This window comes from Plasmodium sp. gorilla clade G2, assembly GCF_900097015.1.
Source record: "Plasmodium sp. gorilla clade G2 genome assembly, chromosome: 13".
In the NCBI taxonomy this organism is placed as follows: Eukaryota; Apicomplexa; class Aconoidasida; order Haemosporida; family Plasmodiidae; genus Plasmodium; species Plasmodium adleri (nom. inval.).
Window position 1 is genome coordinate 1,637,109 of NC_041705.1, and position 25,066 is coordinate 1,662,174.

General features: G+C 18.8%; 5 protein-coding genes across 5 annotated transcripts; 4 read left to right on the forward strand and 1 right to left on the reverse strand.

The window, feature by feature from the left end:
- Positions 1 to 1,301: 1,301 nt before the first annotated feature.
- Positions 1,302 to 3,164, forward strand: PADL01_1343000 (U4/U6 small nuclear ribonucleoprotein PRP4, putative; the record flags this gene model as incomplete). The annotated part of the gene is made up of 1 exon (XM_028683984.1): positions 1,302 to 3,164. The coding sequence occupies one exon, from the start codon at positions 1,302 to 1,304 to the stop codon at positions 3,162 to 3,164; it is 1,863 nt and encodes a 620-aa protein (XP_028540108.1).
- A 1,295-nt stretch (positions 3,165 to 4,459) lies between these two features.
- On the forward strand, positions 4,460 to 7,012 carry PADL01_1343100 (aminomethyltransferase, putative; the record flags this gene model as incomplete). The annotated part of the gene is made up of 1 exon (XM_028683985.1): positions 4,460 to 7,012. One exon carries the CDS (start codon positions 4,460 to 4,462, stop codon positions 7,010 to 7,012), a length of 2,553 nt encoding a protein of 850 aa, XP_028540109.1.
- Positions 7,013 to 9,210: 2,198 nt separating this feature from the next.
- On the forward strand, positions 9,211 to 11,589 carry PADL01_1343200 (krox-like protein, putative; the record flags this gene model as incomplete). Its single annotated transcript, XM_028683986.1, has 1 exon — positions 9,211 to 11,589. The coding sequence occupies one exon, from the start codon at positions 9,211 to 9,213 to the stop codon at positions 11,587 to 11,589; it is 2,379 nt and encodes a 792-aa protein (XP_028540110.1).
- Positions 11,590 to 13,988: 2,399 nt separating this feature from the next.
- Positions 13,989 to 16,736, forward strand: PADL01_1343300 (heat shock protein 110, putative; the record flags this gene model as incomplete). The annotated part of the gene is made up of 1 exon (XM_028683987.1): positions 13,989 to 16,736. The coding sequence occupies one exon, from the start codon at positions 13,989 to 13,991 to the stop codon at positions 16,734 to 16,736; it is 2,748 nt and encodes a 915-aa protein (XP_028540111.1).
- A 2,196-nt stretch (positions 16,737 to 18,932) lies between these two features.
- PADL01_1343400 (conserved protein, unknown function) lies at positions 18,933 to 23,586 on the reverse strand (the record flags this gene model as incomplete). Its single annotated transcript, XM_028683988.1, has 3 exons — positions 18,933 to 22,981; positions 23,137 to 23,342; positions 23,585 to 23,586. Coding segments are annotated over 3 exons (4,257 nt in total).
- Between the last annotated feature and the right edge of the window lie 1,480 nt (positions 23,587 to 25,066).

Sequence of the window (25,066 nt, forward strand, 5' to 3'; positions counted from 1 at the left end):
AAGTATTATAAAAATATAATAAATAAATAACTATATATATATATATATATGTATATCCCTTTTTTTTTTATACAATACTACTAACATACCGAATGACATATAATAAAAAATTCAGTTATACTAAAATATATATAGTATCATATAAGGAGAGAATAAAAAAAATTAAATTTAATAAATAAAAAAAGAAAATTTTCATATACTTATAAAGTAAATATCACTGAATTTTTTAATACATATGAATATTATAAGATTTCATTGTATGAAAAATTGTTTTAAAGTTTTCGTTTTCTTCAACTTAAAAATGTCTTAAATTTCTTTTTGGATTTTTCCATGTTTATAACATTATTTTAATATAATTATATACAAAAATTATAAGATCATGAATAAATTTTAATCCATATAAAATTACTTATTCGATTTAAATGAATATATATATATAATATTTACTACTTAGAATTCCGCTTTTTTTTTTCATTTTCTTTTTTTTTTTTTATATATATCAATAATTATGTTTTTTCTTGCCCCTATAAAATAAATACAATATTATGTATTATTATTTCAAGCTTTTATTTATTTATTTATATATTTTCTTTTATTTCTTTTATTATTATAAAAAAATATATTCTTTTATTTGAATAGGTTTCTTCTTATTTAATTTCCAAATTAATATAAAATATATGCTTATTTAAAAAAATATATATATTATTTTGAATTATAATATTACATAAATATCTGTAATATATTTTTCTTTGCTCTATATAAATTTTATCTGCATTACTATATTAATATATATATATATATATATATATATATATATATTTATAATATGAATATATTTTTTATAATAAATTTTTTATATAGGTAAGAAAATACTATTATTTATATTAATAAATTATATATATATAATATAATATATATATTATCATTATTATATTATTTTATATTTTTTTATTTTTTTATCTTATAAATATTTCCTTATATTTTTGTTAATATATAAAATTTTTTATATATATTAATTGAGATATTTCAAGATTAAAGTATAAAAATATGAAAGAAAAAGGTTATAAAATAACATAGCAATCTAATAATATATTATTTTATATTATATATATTTATTATGAATTTTATACTGCAAGTTATATAGTTTATATAATATTAATGAAAAAAGAAAAACAAAATGTTATAAGAAAAAATATATATATTTAAGTATATATGTACAATATATATATATATATATTTTTATTTCATATTTGTATTAATCTCATTAAATATATAAGGTATATATATTTTCTTAGATAAAAATGAAAATCGGTGATGTTCTTCATGATTATAAATTGTATGATAATACAAAAAAGAAAAATAATGATATGATTCTTAATGAAAATAATAGTAAAGAAATATTATTGGAAGAATTCGAAATAAAAAGTAAGCTAAGGAATGTGTGTTTAGGTATACCTACTAAAGATATTGATGTAAAGAATATTTTCAGATTATTAAAGGAACCTATATGTTTGTTTGGAGAAGATAGTTATGATAAAAGGAATCGATTAAAAAATATATTAATAACAAAATATGATAGACTAATAATTAAGAAAAAAATAGAAAAGGAAGATGATGTTGAAGAATTTAAAAATATTTTAAAAAGATATTATATAGATTTTAGTAACCTATATCCATCAAGTTTATCTGAATCTAATAAAATAAATGAAATTCATGATAAACAAAAATTAAAAGATATACATGTTATAGAAGACGAAAAAAAGGTAAATATTAAAACGGTGAAGGCAGAAGATATAGATATTTTAAAACAGAAATTTTATACAGAAGGTACTGAAGATTTAAAAAATTGTCGAAAAGAAATAACAATAAAAACTTTACCAAGAATATTTTTATATAAAGAAATGATAAATAAATTTCAAAATCAATATTCAAAAAAAGAATATGAAAACTATATTACTTCATTTAATGAACATATAAAAAATGAATCAGATTTATATGTATCACAGTTAGGTGATGATAGACCTCTAACCATGGGTAAATTTTCACCAGATAATAGTGTATTTGCTATTAGTAGTTTTAATTCATATATTAAAATATTTAATTATAGAAATGATGATTATAATTTAATAAAAACATTAAAAAATGGTCATGAAGAAAAAATTAATTGTATAGAATGGAATTATCCTAATAATTACTCTTATTATAGTACAATGAATTATAAAGATTTATCAAAACATAATTTATTATTAGCTTCATGTTCATCTGATAAATCGTTCTGTATATGGAGACCATTTTATGATGAATATGATGATATAAATGGTAATATAAATGATAATATAAATGACAATATGAATGACAATATGAATGAAAATATGAATGACAATATGAATGACAATATAAACGAAAATATGAATGACAATATGAATAATAATTCTCATAAGGTTGATAAGAATAATTCCAAGAAAAATAAATTATCCTCACAAAATAAAAATTATTTATTATGCAAAGTAAATGCTCATGATGATAAAATAAATAAAATATGTTTTCATCCCTTAAATAAATATGTATTAACATGTTCAGATGATGAAACTATAAAAATGTTCGATTTAGAAACTAAACAAGAATTATTTTATCAAGAAGGTCATAATACTACAGTACATAGTATTGCTTTTAATACATATGGTAATTTATATATATCAGGAGATTCTAAAGGAGGTTTAATGTTATGGGATATTAGAACTGGTAAAAATATTCAACAAATGAAAATGGCACATAATAATTCTATAATGAATATAAATTTTAATCCATTTCTAGCAAATATGTTTTGTACGTGTTCCACTGATAATACTATTAAAATATTTGATTTAAGAAAATTCCAAATTTCTTGTAATATTCTAGCACATAATAAAATTGTTACGGATGCTGTTTTTGAACCAACCTATGGAAGATATATTGTTTCAAGTTCATTTGATACTTTTATTAAAATATGGGATTCTGTTAATTTTTATTGTACAAAAATATTATGTAATAATAATAATAAAGTACGTAATGTTGATATAGCTCCTGATGGTTCCTTTATTTCTTCTACATCATTTGATAGAACATGGAAGTTATATAAAAATAAGGAATACACAGAGGATAATATTCTTTCCCACTTTATGTGATTGGTATTTTGAAAAAATATATATATATATATATATATATATTATATATTATATCTGGTGATAGCAAGTCACATGATAAGGTTACCACATTATTATCATACAATTTAATTATTTTGTATTTTTGTTAAAAAAATGGATAACACATAATATGTAATATATATATATGTATAAATATATATATGAAAATATAGAAAAATTACATATATTCAAAATACTATTATTTTATTTTTAATTTTTTGTTTGATTGTTTTTTTTATAAATTTTTTTTTTTTTTTTTTTTGTTTTATACTTATAAAATATATATATATATATATATATATATATGTTTCATTTAAAATATTTTATTTTATAAATAAATCTTTTAGTTAAAAATATACACACATATATATATAGATATATACATATATAGATAAATATATTGATATATGCCTATTTTCTTATTTTTTTTTTATTATTTCTCATAGAATACATTTTTCATATTTATATAATTCTTTTTTTGTTTAAAAAAAAATAAAATAAATAAACTTATATATTTCTTAAGAATATTTATAAATTTTAAGAAGGAAAAAATTTAAATGTTTCAATATATTGTTCAAAAATAATAAAAAAAATTTGAAAAGAAAATATATTCATGGTTGATTTTATATACCTTGTAACCTTTTGGATGTTTTAAAGCTTTAACAAATATTTTATTAATACAGATTCTTTGAAGAAAAAATAAATGTACATATATATATATATTTATATTTTTTTGAATTTTTGTGAATCAACTTCTAATTAATGATTGAATCAATCATGGAAATTATGACCCTAAGAAATAGTGGATTATAGAACCATAAAATGGTATATATATATATATATATATTTAAGTTTTATTTATATAAAAAATATATGATTATATATATATATATATTATATAAATACCCTTAAATGAACAAAATTATGAAATATTAGATGATATTAAATTGGAAAAAATAATTGGGTGAAAATCTAAAATATATATATATATATATATATATATATACATTTTTTTTTATGTTATTTATTTTTTGTGTGTTTTATATTTATATTTTTTTTTTTGTGTTCATGGATGTATATAGTATGATGCTTCTATTATATATATATAGATAGATACATATAATTATATTTTTTTATTTATATTTAGATGCTTCATCTTTAAATGTAGGTTAAATTATTCAAATGTATATATAATTGTTAAACTTATTATCATTATATATGCTAAATGCAAATTTATCTATTTATTTATTAACATATATTTACTCATTTCTTTTGAAATGCAAAAATATATTTCCCATTTTGTAAATGAATTTTGTCATTATAAAATAAAAGATGGTTGGTCCCTTTTTCATCAATTTTACTTTCCTTCTTTTTTTGATGATTTATTTATACAAAAATCGAAAAGAAGATTCGGAACTTATGGAGCTGTAACCAGGAGAAGACAACAATTGAGGGAAAAGTTTTATGAGGAAAAATATAAGCATAACCCTAATCATGTACCAAAATATTCAAAGGTAAAAAAAGGAAGTAGAGGGGGATGGATAAAAAATCCTTTAAAAGAAGTTACAAAAAATAGTGGAAATAATTTTAAGTATGAAGAAAAGATAAAAGAAGAAATTTTATCAGAAGAAGAAGAATGTATTAAAAAAATGATACAAATGAGAAAGGAAGTAAGTAATAAAAGAATCGTTGATGAAGATTATAATGAACTGATTAATAATGATTATAAAAATATAAATACATCAAATAATACATCAAATAATATATCACATTTTAATTTATTTTCCATTTGTGATAATTTCATAGATAAAAAAAAAGAAATAATACATAAAATAGAAAACCCTCAACATTTTGTAGATAAACATATAAAAAATTTAGTAGATACATATAGTAACATTAATGAGTTACACGAAAATTATAATGCAAATAATAGGTACCCCAAAACACCTGATTATTTAAAAGATATACATAATAAAAAAAATAAGAAAAAGAAAGAAAAAAATCAAAAGAATGGAAATGGCAAGGAAAACGAAAATAATTTTATTGATCTCAAAATGGAACACAATTGTATAATGAATAAAAATGTAAAAGAAAATGAAGATTATTTAAATTGTTACAATGAAGAGAATTCAAATGGTTATGTAGATAATACTTTAAGTAATTCAAATAACAATATGCATGTAGATAAACCCTTATTCAATTCATTTATAGAAACAGAAAAATTAAATAAACAACATGTTATACCATTACCTCTACACGAAGAAAGTAACAATGATGAAAATAATGTTATAGAAAAATTTGAATGTGATCCTAATAATGATAATATAAAAAATGTACATATGAATGAACATGATTGGAAAAAATTATATATAGAAGATTTACTAAATTATACAGATGAAAATGATATAGATATTGGATGTTTAGATATTTTTACTACATTAAGTACTATAGATAGAAATAGAAAACTAGGTTCTTATTTTTCTAAAAATAATGCTTCATTTATTTTATATAATAATTGTATTATTCCTTCAAAATATAAAGAGGGGACGTTAAATGAATATTTACATACAAGAAATAAATGCTCCTTATTTGATAAGTCCTATCAACTTATATTAAAATTAAGTGGAAATGACTGCTTTTATATATGTAATCAATTTATATCTAGTGATATATATGATATAAATAATAACGATGCTTTTTATACTTGTATAATAGATAATAAGGCATATATATTGGATACATGTTATGTACTAAAAACAGAAAAGGATATTACATTAATTACATCAGGGTATTATAAAAAAGGGTTATATGAATTTTTAAGTGATTATATCTTATTTTGTAAAGACAGTGGCATGGACGTGCATATACAAGTTGATATAAATAAAAGAATTTTATCTTTACAGGGACCTCTTTCTAATATGATCTTTAATGATATACTAGAATATTATGATTGGAATAATAAAGACAAAAGTATACGTTATTTGAATAATGTAATTATAAAAAATAATAATAATAATAATAAAAATGATACAGAAAAAATATGTACAGATGTAAACACATTATATTTTAAAAATGAAGATAATAATCCAATTAAATCTTCATATTTTCAAATACCATATATGAGCTTTAAAAAATTTAATGTAATAAAGAACGGAGTTATATTAAATGATAACAAACAAAATATAAATAAATCCCTTGATATCTATGAAATCATATGTATAAGAATAGGTGATACGGGTGAAGATGGATATGAATTTATTGTTGATAATAATATAAGTAATCATTTTGTAGACATGTTTTTAAGCCATAAAAATGTAAAATTAGGAGGTGCATATGCATTAGATATTCTAAGAATGGAATCAGGTTTTCCTCTATATGGTACAGATATAATTAAAAATACAAGTCCCATAACAGCTTCACTTGCATGGACTTTGAAATATAAAAAAATTAAAGAAAAAAGTATTTTTGGATTTCAAAATTTATTAAAAGAATATAGTATGAAACCCAAATTTTTACGTGTTGGTATCTTGTCTAATCAATTAATATTTAAAACTTGTAAAATATTATCATATCCATATAAAAAACCTATAGGATATATAACATCATGTACATGGAGTCCAATATATAAAAAGAGAATAGCGCAAGGTTATATTAGAAGAGATTTCGCAAAAAATAATGAACAAGTCCTTATATCTATACCAACTGATATACCTCAAGATATTTCAAAAAAAAAAAAATATAAAATTTTACGAAGTAGATCTGCACATAAGTTTACTTTAGCACAGGTTTGTGCATTACCGTTTGTAGAACATAAATATCAAAAAATATAAGGAAAATAAAAAAAAATCAAATAAAACAAAAAAAATATAAAAATTAAAATGTATACATATAATAAAAAATAATGTAAACATAGTTATTTTAATTTGTATAATATAATATAAAATGAGTTTGTTAATTTGTTTTCTCGTTTTTTTTTTTTTTTTTTTATGTGGAATATATAATTATATAATGTTATACCAAGCTTTTCCATAATACACATATATATTTATATATGATATAATACCTATTTTGTCGTGTGAAAATATTACACACATTTACTATAATATCAGAAGAAATTTTATCTTATATACAAAAAAATATCGACATCTAAAATATATATATGTATATATATATTTGTTTTTATAAAATTTTTAAATAAAAGATGATTTGATATATAATTGTGTATTTTTTATTTCCCCCCAATATAATTAACCTCAAATTCCTTTCCTTCAATATATACATATATATATAATATACATAACGTGAAGAAATAATGCAAATATGAAAATTATACGATTGGATTATAAATTTTTATTTGCTTTTTCTTAATCCATATTTTCGATTTTATTTTATTTTATTTTTTTGTTTGTTATAGTAATAAATAATTTTTATGCTTTATGTAAAAAAAAAAAAAAAAAAAAAATTTTAATATAATATATATTAATATAAATTAATTGAATGCTTCATTATTTTATACTTAAAAGTAACAAGAATTTTTAAAAATATAATTTTTATATTTGTTTATTTATTTGTTTATTTATTTATTTATTTATTTATTTATTTATTTTTTTTTTTTTTTTTTTTTTGATTAATTATAAAAAAAAGATTTATTACACATTTATAATTTTTACAAAAATACACTGAAATAAGAAGAAAAATAAGTAGAAAATGTAAAAAATGTAAAAAATGAAAAAAAAGAAAAGGAAAGAAAATAGAAACTTCAATATAAATAACATCATGGGAAAAACCAAGTGAAAGTTAAAATTATATTATATATAATTTATATATATAGAGTTGTTTGGGGTAATTTTTTTCTTTTCTTTTTTTATTTTTTATTTTTTATTTTTTATTTTTTTACTTTCATTTGTTTATATATTTATTTTATATTATTGTATATTATTATATAAAGTTTATATATTATTATATAACATTTTTGAATTATTAATTTATAAAGTTAATACATTATTAATTAGTTTTTAAAAGAATTAGAAATTATTTTTAATAGATATAAATGTATATTTATGAATAAATATTTATATATATGTTATAAATTAAAAAATATATATAATTATATATATTTTACAGTTATAAAATTTTAAATGTAAGAACAAAAATGAATTTTTTTTAAATAGTATATAAATTACGCTTCTATCAATATATATATATATATATTTATACATATATTATGAAGTAAATGGTATAGATTTTATATTTTAAAATCAATTGTTGCTTCTCATTATTATTTATTTTATTTAATTTTTTCGAATACATATATTTATACCAATGAAGAATAAAATATGAACAAATTAAATGAATACATTTCTTCATTAAAAAAAAAAAAAGAAAAACCTTATATTTGTATATACTTTAAGTTATTAATGTTTATAAATACATAAATCATTAAGTATTATTCTATTACATATTATTATTTATATACTTTATAAATGTATATATAAATATAATGTATTATTTATTTATTTATGTATTATTATTATTTTCTTTTTGTACAATATTGATAAATTAAATAATATATATGAAAAAAAAAAAATTTATAGAAACATTGGTGTATGTTATTTTTTTTTTTTAAAATGTATTATTATTTATTTGAAATTAATAATATGTACAATAAAATTTTAAATTAAAATTAATGTATGTTTATTTATCGTACATATGATATATTATATATATATATATATATATATATTTATTATGAATACATATTATTATGTCTGAATGTCTTCATTTTAAATTAAATAATGAAATATAAATCAAAAATACAAATAGATATTTTAGAATACCTATTATTTTTTAAGTTGTAGAAAAAAAAAATTTTCACACATATATATATATAATAATTCCTTGTGACCGCATTTTTGAAACTTATAAATATATATATATATATAATATCTCCCATATATATTTAAAATTTTTTTTTTTTTTTTTTTTTTTTTTTTTTTTTTTTTTGAGTTAATTTTTTGAATTTTTTATAATGGGAGAGGGACATTCTAAAAATACAATTAATCATGGTAATTTGAGTGAGGAAGAAGTTCAAAATATTAGGAAGAAATTTAGTTTGAATAAAAAAGAATTAAATGAAACTATTAGTACATTTGAATTTATTTACGCATATCCACATATATTAAGACCTTATATTGCCTTAGTACTTCCTTCTTTTCATGAAGTGCTACGAAAAAAGAATAGGAAGAATAAAAGTAAAAATAGTAGTACCTCTAATAATACAAATAACTATGGTTTAAATTATGCTATAAATATATTATTTAGTAAAAGCAATAAAAAGATTAGTAATGAAATATCATTACAAGATATAATAAATATTTTATCATATTTACATAATGTTAAGAGCAGAATTATTATTAGGATATTGTTTTTAAGTTTTCTAAGGTATAGTATAACAAATAATAATGATACCATAAAATTAAATATATTAGAAGAAAATGATATAGAAAATGAAAATAATAATGATGAATTAAATATCACAAAAATTGTTGAATCGAATATTAAAAGGGAAGATTGCTGTATGGCTACGGATACTTATGAACCTAATATATATGATGATCCTCAAAATAATAATAATAATGAGAATGATATAAATGATGAATATTTTTTATATAAGAAACGTAATTCTTTTGATTTAGTATATTCCGATTCAAATGTAAATACAATAAATAAGAATAATAAAAAAGAAAGAAATTATAAATTTATTAAAGATAATATATTTATTGTTGAGAAGAATAAAATTACAAGTCAATATCCACAGAATTTTATAGTTAAAGATTTAATTTCAATAGAAGAAGCAATACATCATCTTTTTACATATATGTATATAGAACAATTGTATTTATTATGCCCAAGTAATATGTTATTTAAATTATCAAATGTAACTCAGCTAGCTGAAAAAGATTTTCCTATAAATAATATAAAATTGAAATGCTATGATGATTCTATAATTAATAGACAAAATAGTTGGGACCTGGCTTTTTTTTTTAAAGAATTATCATGTTCATTAGAAACAAATTTAGATTTTAAAAATATTGTTATAGGTTTTAGATTATATGCTAATTCTATAGATAATAATAAAAATTCTCTAGATTCACTTGTAATTGAATATATAAATTCGACTTTTACTAATATGAGTACTAATTATTCGAATGTAACATGGAAGCATTTTATGAATAAGGAAAATGTATTAACAGAAGGAATTAATAAAGATGAAAAGAAAAAAAAAAAACAATCGAATGCTTCTGAAAGAGATATACAATTAGAAGAGGACGATAAAAAAGAAAATTATATTTTTGATCAAAATGAAATACCAAATATAAATGATATATGTATTAATAGTATAGAATTAATACATTCGATATATACAAGTATGAAAAAAAAGGAAATAGCAAAAAAAGATAATAAAAATAAGTTATTGGATAATGATACATATAAGCAATCAGAATCTATTATTGAATTACAGAATAGTTCGAATGGATGGAGAGGATTATTTTTAAATGAATCTAGTAAAATATTAACAGATGAAATAGCTTTTAGTTTAAGACAATGTTCACCTTGTTTTAGTAATAATGTATGGTATAGATTATATGCCTCATGGAAACAAGGAACTAGTTTTAATAGATTTATGAGTTCTCTATTTCATTATCCATCTCCTATCGTAATAGTAATAAAAACAAATGATAATCAGATATTAGGAGGAGTATGTACAACACCGTTAAAGGATTCTCATTTATATCATGGTTGTTCTAATGATTTCCTTTTTGCAGCATATCCTGTATTCCGTATTATTAGAACAAATCAATTTGGTACAAACTATGTATATTTAAATAGTAAAAATAGTTTCTATCCTAAAGGATTAGGATTTGGTGGGAAACCTGAATGTTTTAGATTATTTTTAAGTGATGAATTTAAAGATTCATATTGTACCGAAAGTGATTTTACATACAAAAGTGGACATTTATATTTTCCACAACAGAAAAATAAAAAAGGAAAAAAAAATAATTATACAAATGGTTCATCAGATAGTAAGGATGGTGATAATCAAGATGATAAAGACAAAAGTGAAGAATTACAAGAACACGAACAAGAAATAGATGACGAGGAAGATGATTTAGATTCATATTCATTTTTATACAAATTATCAATTAACGAAGTTGAAGCTTGGGGATGTGGTGATGAAAAGGCATTACAAGAACAAAAATTAATTATACAAAATGAAGAAGCATGTAAACAAGAGAGAAGAACAACTGATAAATCTAAAATGGTACAAAATAGTTTTGATAAAGAATTTTTACTTCCTAAAGTTTTTTCTGTTGGAAAATATGAAGAATTAAAACCGAGTACATAATTCAATATTTTTTTTTGTTCTATATTTTTTAATTATACGATTATATTATTCATATATAAAGGGGCGTGCGGAAATAATATAAAATATATATATATATATATATATATATGTACTTATATTTATGTTGGTGTACATTATAGATTATAATATTTTTTAAGAGCAATATTTTTTTTTCTCATTACAAAATGATATATTATATATATATATATTTAATCAGTATTCACAATGAGGAGGAAACCTATTATGTAATAAAGATGAATTATTTTATTATTTTTCCAAAAAAAAAAAAAAATTTGCACCTTTCTATAGGGAAGTAGTAATCCCTATAAAATTTTGTATTAGTAGAAAAATATTCCAATGTGTACTAGATATATCCAAAATTAAAAATTTTAAACCGTAAATTTTTTTCTTAAAATATGTATATATTTTTATTTTTTTTTTTTTGTTAACCTTTCTTTTGATAATTAAAAAGATATCATATTTTTATATATTTTATATATTTTATATTTATAAATTAAAAGTTATATACTAAAAATTATAAATTTATATCATATAATTCTTTTATTTTATGTATTTATTTTTTTTGTTACATTCATATATCAGCCGTATAATGATATATATATTATATATATTATATATATTATATATATATTTATAAATTTTCATCAACAATTTATATTAACTTTATATATATATATATACCTCTAATATGAATGTTAAGAATTTTTTTTATGTATTTTCCACTATAATATATTAGTACTTTTAAGAAAATTCCTATTAAAAATATAATAATAGGACACCATAATATATTTAAAGATATTAAAAATAGAAACACCAAAAAAAGCAAAAAAAAAAAAAGAAAAAAAAAAAAAAAGAAATAATTGTATCGAAAAAAAATAATTTCAAGACAAAATTTGAAGAGAAATAAAAAATATATATATTTATGTTTGGTATTCATTTTTTCTCTTTATAAGGTATGATTTTTCATCATTCATTTTCATTATTCTAATTATTATTATTACTTTTTTCTTTTTTTCTTTTTTTCTTTTTTTTTTAATATTTATAATTATCACTTAATTATATTGCATTATTTTTGAGTACTATTATAAATAAAATAATTAATTGTATAAAATATTATATATATATATATATATATATATATATAATATAATATATATATTAGTTATTATTATATATTTTTATATATATACATAAATATATATTATGTATCATTTATATTAATGTGTTTAAAAAAAAAAAGAAAAATAATAAAAACTAGTCTTAATGATTAAAAAATAAAATATAAAAAAAATATTTTTTAAATATGTATTTAAAATTTCAAATAATATAAAATAATTAAGTGCTTAAAATATTATATATAACAAAATATTCTATTTGTACTTATTTATATATAATATATAATATATACATATATTTATATTTTTTTTTATACATATTATATATATATTATGTATATCTAATATATGTATATATAAAATATTTTTATGTTTACATTCCCCATTTTATATTTTTCTTATGTAACGACCATATTTTTTATATATTAAGAAGCGATTCTCTTTAAATTTATAGTTTTGTTCTTTTATTTTTTTTTTGTTTTTTATATTATATTATTTTTTTTCCTTTTCCTTTCCCTTTCTTTTTTTTTCCCTTTTCTTTTTTTCCTTGCCATTCCCTTTATACTTTTTTTCATTTATTTATTATATATTTTTTTAATGTATACACAAATTATTCCCAAAAAAAAAAATAAATATCATGAATGTTGATATTTTTTTTTAAGATTGTTATATACAAATATATATAATGTTAATAATATATATATATATTATATAAAACAATATAAAATATAGTTTATATATATTTATGTATGATTAATTGAATAATTAAAAAAAACATAAGTAAAATAATATAAAATAATTGATTATTTGTAAAATGTAAGGTATATATGACATATAAATATATATATAATTACAATATATTTTTTTAATAAATTATATAAAAAAATATATATTAAAGTACAATATATATATATATATATATATATATATATATATATATATATATTAATATTTATATAATATTTATATGTTAGTTATATATAATTAATAAAAACAGAAAGTATATTAATAATTGGAAAAAAAAGAAAAATTACATAATTATAATATATACATATATATATATATTTATATATGTATATGTAATTGTTAATATAAAGATCTTGCTATAACAATAACATTTGTATAATTACAGAACAAGTCACACATAGATAATAATAATAATAATAAAATATTTTATTGTGTTTATATTTATAGTTTTTAGTATTTTTTTGTACTTAATACATACCCTTCAAAAAAAAAGTGTTACAAAATATATGAATGAAAATGAGACCTCGTTTTTTTTTGTTCCTGCTTTTTATAATATATATATATAATAGCTTAAGAATAAAATGTTCATCCTTATTAGGTATTGATTTTGGTAATGAATATATAAAAGTATCGATAGTATCTCCTGGTAAAGGATTTAATATCTTATTAAATAATCAGAGTAAAAGAAAAATAACAAATTCTATATCTTTTGCAAATAAATTTAGAACATATGATGAAGAATCTAAAATTTACAGCACAAAATATCCACAGTTGACCCTACTAAACAGTAATAATGTATTAGGTTATAATTTATTTGATTCTTTAAAGGATAAAGAGAATTTTGTAATTGAGAAGTATGATGAAGATAATGAAGAATTTTATAGTGATATAAATAATTATGATTTTTCCAATGATTTTGGTTCAAAGTATTATTCATATGATTATGTAGTAGATCATAAAAGAGGTACAATAAATATTAAACTAAAAGATAATATGATATTGTCATCCGAAGAAGTTACAGCAAATATATTAGGTTATATAAAAAAGTTAGCATATACACATTTGAATATTGATTATAAAGTGAAAAGAAATATTAATTTAAATATTGGTTGTGTTATATCTGTACCTTGTAATTTTTCTCAAAGAAAAAAACAAGCCTTAATTAATGCAAGTAAAATCGCTGGTTTAGAATTATTAGGAATTATTAATGGTGTGACAGCAGCAGCTATACATAATGTACATGATATACCATTAAATACAACCAAACTTACCATGTATTTAGATATAGGAAGTAAAAATATTAATGTAGGTATTGCTACTATTAGTTTTGTTGAGAAAGATAAAGTTAGATCAAGAAGTGTTCAAGTATATGCATGTGAATGTTTAGAAAATAGTTCAGGTAATAAAATTGATATGCTATTAGCTGAAAATTTAAGAAAAAAGTTTGAAGAAAAATATAACGTATCTATAGAAAATGATAAAAAGGCTATGAGAAAATTAATTGTTGCTGCAAATAAAGCTAAGTTATTATTAAGTGCTAAAAAGTCAGCTGATGTATTTATAGAAAGTTTATATAATAATAAAAGTTTAAATGAAACTGTTAGTAGACAAGAATTTGAAGAATTAATACAAGAAGTAATTGAAAATATGAAAATACCAATAAATAAAGCATTAGAAAAAGGAGGATTCCAATTAAAGGATATAGAAGCTTTAGAATTAATAGGATCAGGTTGGAGAGTACCTAAAATATTAAATGAAGTTACTGAATTTTTTAATCCTTTAAAAGTTGGTATGCATTTAAATAGTGATGAAGCTGTTACTATGGGTTCTCTTTATATAGCTGCATATAATAGTGCAAATTTTAGATTAAAAGATTTAGATTATACAGATATTGTATCTAATGAATATCATATATTAGTAAATACTGATGAAGACGAAAACAATAATACAAATGAAGACAAACTTAATATTAAAAGAGAATTAGTAAATTATAATTCTAGGTATCCTCATAATAAAAATGTTATATTAACATATAAAGATAATTTAAAATTTTCAGTATATGAAAATGGAAATATTATAAATGAATATATATTAGGTAACTTAGATAATGCACTTAAATCAAAATATGAACATTTAGGTACACCTAAATTAAATTTAAAATTTCAGTTGGATAAATTTGGTGTCTTATCATTAGATAAAGTTCTTGTTATTTATGAAGAACAAAAAGATGGATCTGTTGATACAAAAGATAATAAAAAAGAAGGTGATCAAGATAATAATAATAATAATAATAATGAAGAAACAAATAAAGATGATGATACAAATAATAATAAAAGTGATGATGAACAAAACAAAGGAGATGAAAATAAAACAAATGAAGAAAATAAAGAAAATGGTGAAAAGAAAAAAAGTGAAATTATAAAACATAATATTCCTATCGAATTTCAAACAAGAAATATAAAACCATTACCACTTACATTTGAAGAAATAAAAGAAAAAAAAGAAATCTTAAAAAATTTAGATGAACACGATATTAATATTTTTTTAAAATCTGAAAAAAAAAACACATTAGAATCATTTATATATGAAACCAGAAGTAAAATGAAACAAGATATATATAAAGAAGTTACAAAAGAAGAAACTAGAACTGAATATCTCAATAAACTAGAAGAATATGAAGATTGGTTATATACAGAAAAAGATGAACCTTTAGAAAATGTTAGTAATAAAATTCATGAATTACAAGATATTTATAATCCAATCAAAGAAAGAGCTGAAGAATTACAAGTAAGAGATAAAACTATTGAAGAAACAAATAAAAAAATACAAGAAATGGTTGAAAAAATTAAGGATATTTCTGAAAAAAAACCATGGGCTGCTGAGACAATTAAAGTGGTCAAAGATTCCTTAGATAAAGAAGTTGAATGGTGGAACAATGCACAAGAAGAACAAAAAAAATTAGATAATTATACTGCTCCATTTTTTAAACATAAAGAAGTTCAATTAAAATTCAAATCCATACAAATGTTAATTAAAACATTAGATAAATTAAAAAAACCTGTTGAAAAAAAAGAAGATAAGAAAAATACAGATAATCAAAATGAAAATACATCTCACGATGGAGCAGATAAAAATGAACAACCAGAACAACATCAAAATAATGAAAATAAGGATGATAAGCAAAATGATGAACAGGATGCAAATCAATCATCCAATGATGAGCAAAATAAAAATGGAGCATCAGATCAAAAAGATGAATTATAAAAAAATAAAAAATAAATGAAATATATATATATATATATATATATATATATATTATATATATATTTATATGAATATCCTTTTTGTGTTTTCTTTTGGCATATAATAATAAACAACAATATTATATATATTATATATACATATATATTTTTCATAATTTTTTCTGGTTATATTTGTTTTACTGAATGTTTATAATATATATATTTATATTTATATATGTATATATGTACATTTTGTTAATGTTTAATTTTATATCTATTATAAAAATGTTTCTTTTCTTTTCCCTTCTTTTTTTTTTAGAATATTTTTCATAAAATATTTTTTCAAAAATTTTTCATATGATTTTATCTCAATTTTTCTCTCTTATTATTATTATTTTTTTTTTTTTTTAAGAATCAATACGTTCATCCTAAGATTATTATATTTTCTTTTTAACATAAAGAAATTTTAATTTTTTAAAATATCAAAATCCATAATATATTATAAAGTATAAATTATTTAAATAAAATAATTTCTTTTACTCTCTTATTATTATTATTATATGTTTTTTTATAGAGAAAAGGAACATTTTAAGAATATATGTACTACACATTGTTAAAATGATAGAATTATTCTTAAAATGCATTTTTTTTCTTTAAAAAAAGACAGGAATAAAATTAATTAAAAAAATGAAGTCATTACTAAAAAGATTATCTACAAATGATTTACAAAAAAAAAAAAAAGAAAAAAAAGATATAATAAATTGAAAGTACAATAAAGATAGCTGATTCAAATATATATAACTAGATAGATTAATAGTTTATGTTTATATGTATTAGACTCTATATTTGAAAAAACATATTATATATATATATATATATATATATATATGTGTTTAATATGATCCTTTTTGAAAATTTTGACATGGTAAAAAAGCTTATTTTCAAATTCATATTTTTTACTTTATAACTAGTAAAATAAAAAAAATTAAAAATCCTTCACTTTATAAATTAATATATATTCTCAAATATGAAAAGTTGTACATTACTTTTTCATTTTATTTAGTTTATGTTCTGTTTAAATTCTACGCTATATAACAAAAATTCTAAATATATATAATTTACAGTATTTAAGAAAAAATATGAATTAACAAAAAGTTGTTAAATAAAAAAAAAAAAAAAAAAAAAAGAATTAAACATATATATTTAATCCTACAAATGAATGTAATCATTTCATTTTTTTTTTTTTTTTTTTTTTTTTTTTTTATCATGTTGCAAGGTTTCTTGATTTATTATATTATTCTTTTAGGATATTATCACTATTTTATTTGTTTTTCATGTGTAAAGCAGATAATAAAAAAAAAAAAATATATACATATATATTTATAATGATTGATATGTATTTTAAGCTATATAACCATCTTTTTCATTTTTGATAAAGGATAAGTAAAAAATAACCAATGTATTTTGTATATATTATAGGGTACTTATACTTGTACTTTTCTCGTAAAAAAAAAAAAAAAACAGAAAGAAAGAAAGAAAACTATATCATATTATATATGTAATATATAATTTTCTTTTCCTTATAGTACTCAAATATTATTTTAATGTAAAAATATCTCATTTTTAAGGGGGAAATAAATGTCTAATAATATATATATATATATATATATATATATATATATATATATACATATATATATTAAGAGGTACGTAAAAAATTGGAAAGGGTTAAATATAAAAAAAAAAAAAAAAAAAATTATTTTTTTAATTATATAAAAAAAATATTTTTTAAAAAACTCTTTCTTGCTTCATATAAATATTATAGTCATTTAATAATTTATGCTTTTTTATTAGGGGAAAAAAAAAAATATATAAATATATATACACATATAAGCATCATTACCATTTGAATATATATAATTACAATATTTAATGTTGCAGAAGAGTTTTATTTTTTAAAACAAACTGTGTATATAAATTCATTTTTTCGTCATGATTTATTTACATAATTGTATTTAATACTTATGTATATGCCACATATGATATAGTTATTTAAGATTTTTATTTTTACTTTTGTTGCATATTATTGATAGATATATGAGGAAAAGAAGTAATTATTCTTTATACGGCTTTTTAATTACTTTTATTTTATTTTTTTTTTTTTTCAATATGCTGCTATTTATTTAATTCATTATTTTTATTACTTCTATTAGTATAATTAATATTTAGCTGTACATCTCTTTTTTTGTTGGTTCATATAAATGTTATGATTACTTGTATTATTATCTTTCATAGCAAATAAATTGTTATATTTATGATCATAATTTGTAGATGTTATATTTTTATATTTTAATTGAGTGCCTTTATCATCTTCACAAGTACTTTTGTTCTTTAATTTGGAGCCATTATTTATGTTTAAATTGTTATTATTTTCTTCTTGCAAATTATTTAAGATATTATTATCTTCATCTTGTATAGTTACCATTGATATAGTTCTTTGTATATCCTTCATTTGTTTTTTTTGTTCATTTACAAAATTATCTAAATGAGAAGAACTACTATCAACCTGGTTAGGTGTAAGATCTTTTGAGTCATTTTCAAAATTATAACTAGAATGTTTCTCTATATTTTTATTTTTTAAAGATCCATTATTACATTTATTCTTGGAATAATGATCACAATTATCTATTTTAATATTATTCATACGTCTTTTATGAGATAAATTATCATAAGTGGATAAGCGATGTTTGTTATTTTTAACATTTTTATATTTTTCGTTCATATCATTTTTTACATTATAATCACTAAATATTTTATCATTATTTTTTATTTCTTCATTTAGTGGAATAACATGTTGAGCATTAGATTTTCTTCTACATTCAGATGAAGTTATATGTTCATCATCGTGGTTACTATCTTCATTCTTTCTATAAACATCACACGATTGATTAGATGTACGTTTTGAAGTACATACATAAACCTTCTTTCCATTTAACTGATTTATTTTATTAGATTTGTCTGTACTTATACCTGTTTGATGTTTATTATATAATTTGTATGTTCTATTATTATTAATATTATTATGAGAATACTTTTTATTATCATTAAACTTATTTAATACATTATTACTATTTATGTTTACATTTGGTAAACTATGGTAAGTTTCCAATTCATTATATGATTTTTCTTTCATATTCAAATTAAATGATTCATTGGGTATATCATTTTTATATGTATTAATATTTGTATAAGGACTTCCAATCATTCTTTTTTTAAAAACAGCACTTTTAAAATTTTGATACGAATTACTTGATGTTTTTTCATTTAAATCAATTTCAATATTATTATTATTATTTATGCTTTTCTCTAAACGTTCTTCTACATTTAAAATATTATCCTTGTTTTCTTTAATTTCTTCTGTCAAATTTTTTTTCATCTTTTTATTGCATGTATTTATTTCATCACATGAATTGGACATGTAATTTTTTTTTAAGGTATTTCCCTTAATCATTTTGTTATTATATGAAAATTTTTCACGTATATTATTATAAGTGAAATTTGTCTCTATACAGTTGATGGATCCAGACAAATTATTATTATTATATTCATTTTTCATATAATTATTTTGATTCATCTTATTTATATTAGTATAAGAATATTTTCTAGTTGGAGTATCTTTAAATATCTTTTTATCAACATTGTGTGTATTAATTTCATTAAATTTATTATTCATATCATCTATGCGATTATTTTCATATCTCATATATTTTCTTGGTGTACTACAATTATTATCATTTTTTGTATCTTCATTAGGGTACATATAATGTACTATATCACTATTATATAATTCATAAGTATTATATAAATTTATATTACTAACATTTGAGGTTCCTAAAGAAAAATTATTAAATGAAGATATATCTTTTGATATATTTATTTTATTACAATTTAATGATGATCTTGTTGTTATTTTATCATTGATATTATATTCATCATTATCCTGTACAAATTTGCTATTATTCAAATGTTGATCTTTTTTTATAATATTGTCCATATGGTTATTCCTATTAATAGTGTGATAATTATTCTTGTGATATATATTAGAAGAAGAAGAAGAGTTTTTTTTTAATTTTTTATCATTGTTATTATATTCTTCAACAAGCTTACCATTCTTGTAGCGCTCATCCATTCTAGTTTTACTCTGGTTATAAGAAACAGAGGAAGAATTATCGTATTTAAAAAAATCTATTACAGATGGAGTTTTCATATTCGAAAAGAAAAAAGATGAATTATTTTCATCCATATTGTAATTTGTGTATATTTCATTTTTATTATTGTTCGAAAGTGATTCTTTCTCATATTTATTTTCATTTCTTGATAAAATTTTTTCAACAGTCTCATCCATATCGTGGCACTTATTTTTTTGTTTTAATAAATCATTATTATATGATAATTTATTTTTTCTAATAGAATAGGGTGTAGAACTATTTTTAATAAAATCACTATTGGAGACAATATCTTTTGGACCATTATTTGATTCGTATATATTAGAAATGTCGATGGGTAAATTACCGACATGAATTTTATTAAATTTATTATAATCCTTAATAGTATTTTTCTTAGGTGTGCTTGATATATCAGAATAATCTGTACGACCATTACAATTATTATTATAATTATTATTATAATTATTATTATTATTATTATTATTACTATTATTATTACTATTATTACTATTACTATTATTATTATTATTATTACTATTATTGCCATAATATTGGCTATTATTGTTACCTCCTCTATTACTATTACTATTATTATCAGAGGATCCACTGCTACTACCACCACCACTATTGTTATTATCGTTGTGGTCATTATCATTATTATCCTCGTCATCATCATTTTGATCATTCACATGATTTTCTTCTTCTTCATCATCATCATCATTATCGTCATTACTCTGGTTAGAAATATCACGAGGTTGTTGAGTTTCTTCACAATCATTATGAGCTACTTCATCGGCATTTGCCTGTATATGAGAATCACGATGATGTAATAAATGTTGATCATTATTTATTTCATCATTGTTCATATCTATATTAGAACCTGGTACAAAATTCATTTGTGGGATAAGTTGCTGATTATTTCGATTTTCCATCAAATTATAACAATTTCTAATACCAAAAATTCGATATTCATTTTGATAATTTAATAAAGACATTAAATTGTCAACTCTATATGGAGAATAAGAGCTTTGTAATGAATTGGATGCATTTGTTATATCCATAAATTGATTTCTTTCAAAATTATTTCTATTATTAGTTTCATCAGTGTTACTTGTTGTATTAACTGGTGGTGCAGAATTTACTGTACTTTTATCATTTGTAGGTGCTTCAGAAGAATCAAGAACTTCTTTATTTTCAATAATATCAATAATTCCACTTTTAAATGGAATTTCTTCATCCATTTTAAACTGAACTACACTTCTACCTACCTGTAAAGACATAGTATCTTTAGGATATATTTCTCTTGCTTTTCTTAGTGCTACTAAGGTACCAAATTTGGAATTATGATCTTCTAATTTAAATAAACCTTTTTCATATTTTATAGTTGCATGATATCTAGAAATAGAAACATCTGGAATACGAACATCTGATTCATGTCCTCTTCCTAATTTTAAATATTTCTTATCGGCAAAACTTATTAAATGTACTCCTTTACTAGTCTGTCCAATAATATTATCTAAAACAATTAATGGTGTTTTCAAATTAGGTATCTTTACTAATTGTACTAACTCCTCATTTTGTTTAATACTTTTTGGATATTTAGATTTACATAATTCACAACAAATATCCTTAATAAAAACAGAACCAGAAAAGAGTTGATCATTTAAGTTTAATCTACCATTAATCCATTTTCTCAAACACATCAAATGTGCATACTTAATAGAACCTTTACAATCACATGGACAAATTAAGGGATCATTTTCTTGATTCCCTTCAATTAAACAAATACGACATTGAATATTTGAAGAATCTAAAATCATTTCACATTTTTTAGAAGGGCAGTCATCTAATTTCAAAGTATTTAGTGTGTCTACTGATTCAATAAATTGTCTAACCTTTAATCGAAATCGTCCTAATTTTATAATATCATTTTCATGTAAAGCATAATATTTTTCAGGAAGATCTTTCACAATTATCCACAATTTTTTTATATTGTATTGGTTGCTTAATGAATGTTCAGCTGGTGTTATAACGTATTTATCTATAACAAGGTCACACAAAATAAATAAAAATGTATAACATGAATGTAAATAAATATAAATAAATATATATATATATATATATAACACTTACAATATATTATACACACCACATATTATGCATACAAATATATAATGATATCCTTTCAGCTTTTACCTTCTTGAGGTCTAACAGATAAAAGATAATCCTGAGTTGTATTAGGCAAACATTCTGGACTGTCAGCTACACATGATACTTGAGCTTTTGAGCGAAAAAGTTTTATTGCCGTAGATATTAAAAAACTTTTTTTATTTACTTGCTGGGCTTCATAATCAAATAGATCATGACTATCACGAGTCCATGTTTTCGTTTCAACTCTTAACCTAATAAAAAGATAAAATAATAAAATGAAATAAGAAAAAAATATAATATATATGTATAGTATATATACTCATTATTAATAAAAAATACATGTATCATATCTACATTACATATATTTGTAGACGTTAAATAACAATCACATATTTCAAAAATAAATAAATAAATAAATAAATAAATGTGGTTTCTCATATATATATTATTATATATTCATGCACATATTGTTATCAATTATTTTTTATATTACATTTTCTCGTATTTCCTGATAAATAATTTTGATATATTTACAAAATTACAAAAAAAAAAAAAAAAAAAAAATTACAAAAAAAGGGAGGGAAGTAAGGAAAGGAAAAAAAAAAAGAAAGAAACGAATAAAATAAAAGAAAAGAAATAATATTTACAAATCCATAAATAAACAAATAAATCTATCCCAACATATTAATTCTTCAATTTTATATGAATTTATTTTATTTTATTCTATTTCATGAATTTTAATTTTTTTTTTTATTTTTTCCTCTTCTCTTAGTCTTGTTATACGATTCTTCCTTTTTCTGTTATGTTATCTTATTTTTTTTTATTTAATATAAATCTGACTTTATTACAGTTTTTATAACAACATATATTAATTTTAGGAATCATTCATTCCTCAAACTAAAAACAAATAATATACTGTCTAATTAACATTTAATTAAAGAATTAATTTCCTCTTTTCCTTTTTTTTATTATATAATTTATATATGAAACATAAAAAAAAAAAAGAAATGTATTTATAATATATATATATATATAACAAATAAGCAAATATTAATGTAAAATTATACACTTAAACGGAAATTAATGAAAATACAAAAAAAAAAGAAAAAAAAAAAAAGAAAAAAAAATGTAAAATTTAATATATCTAATAAAATAAATAAAATAATAAACATATTATGACAAAAATATGTTAAATATAAATACTATAAAATACATAAATAGTCAATTTATATATACGTGTGTGTATAACATATCATATGTTCATATCAATATATATATATATACAAATCAACATATAAAAAATATTTTTAAGTATTTCCAAATAAGTAATTATAAAAACATATAATATAATAATACTATCAAATATCATAAAACACAAAATAATACATATAAAAAAAAATTATAAAATAAATATTCTTATATAACAATTCTGCATATAAAAAAAAAAAAAAAATACATACATACATACATATATATATATATATATATATATATAAAATATATATGTATATTTATATATGTATAATATATCCTTTTTATTATATACTGCATTAATATGGCTTACAAAAATGTATTAATATACATATGTACGAATGTAATATTTTTTATATTATTTTTTTTATTTTTAATATATATATTATATAACGCTATTTATATTCGCATTTTATTTATTACGATTTATACATATATATACATTTATTTATTCCTTTTTATTGTTCTCCCAAAAAAAAAAAAAAAAAAAAAAAAAAAAAGACTTAATTTTTTCTCCAAACTTCAAACATATTTGTATAAAATTATATACAATATATTTTAAGATAAATAAGCCTATATAAATATAATCAATGAAAAAAAAATAAAAAATAAAATATTAAACATTAAATAAAAATGTTAAATATTAAGTATAAAAAAAAAAAAAAAAAAAACACATACATTTTTGGAAAATACAAAAAAATAAATGAGCTAAATAATAATTACA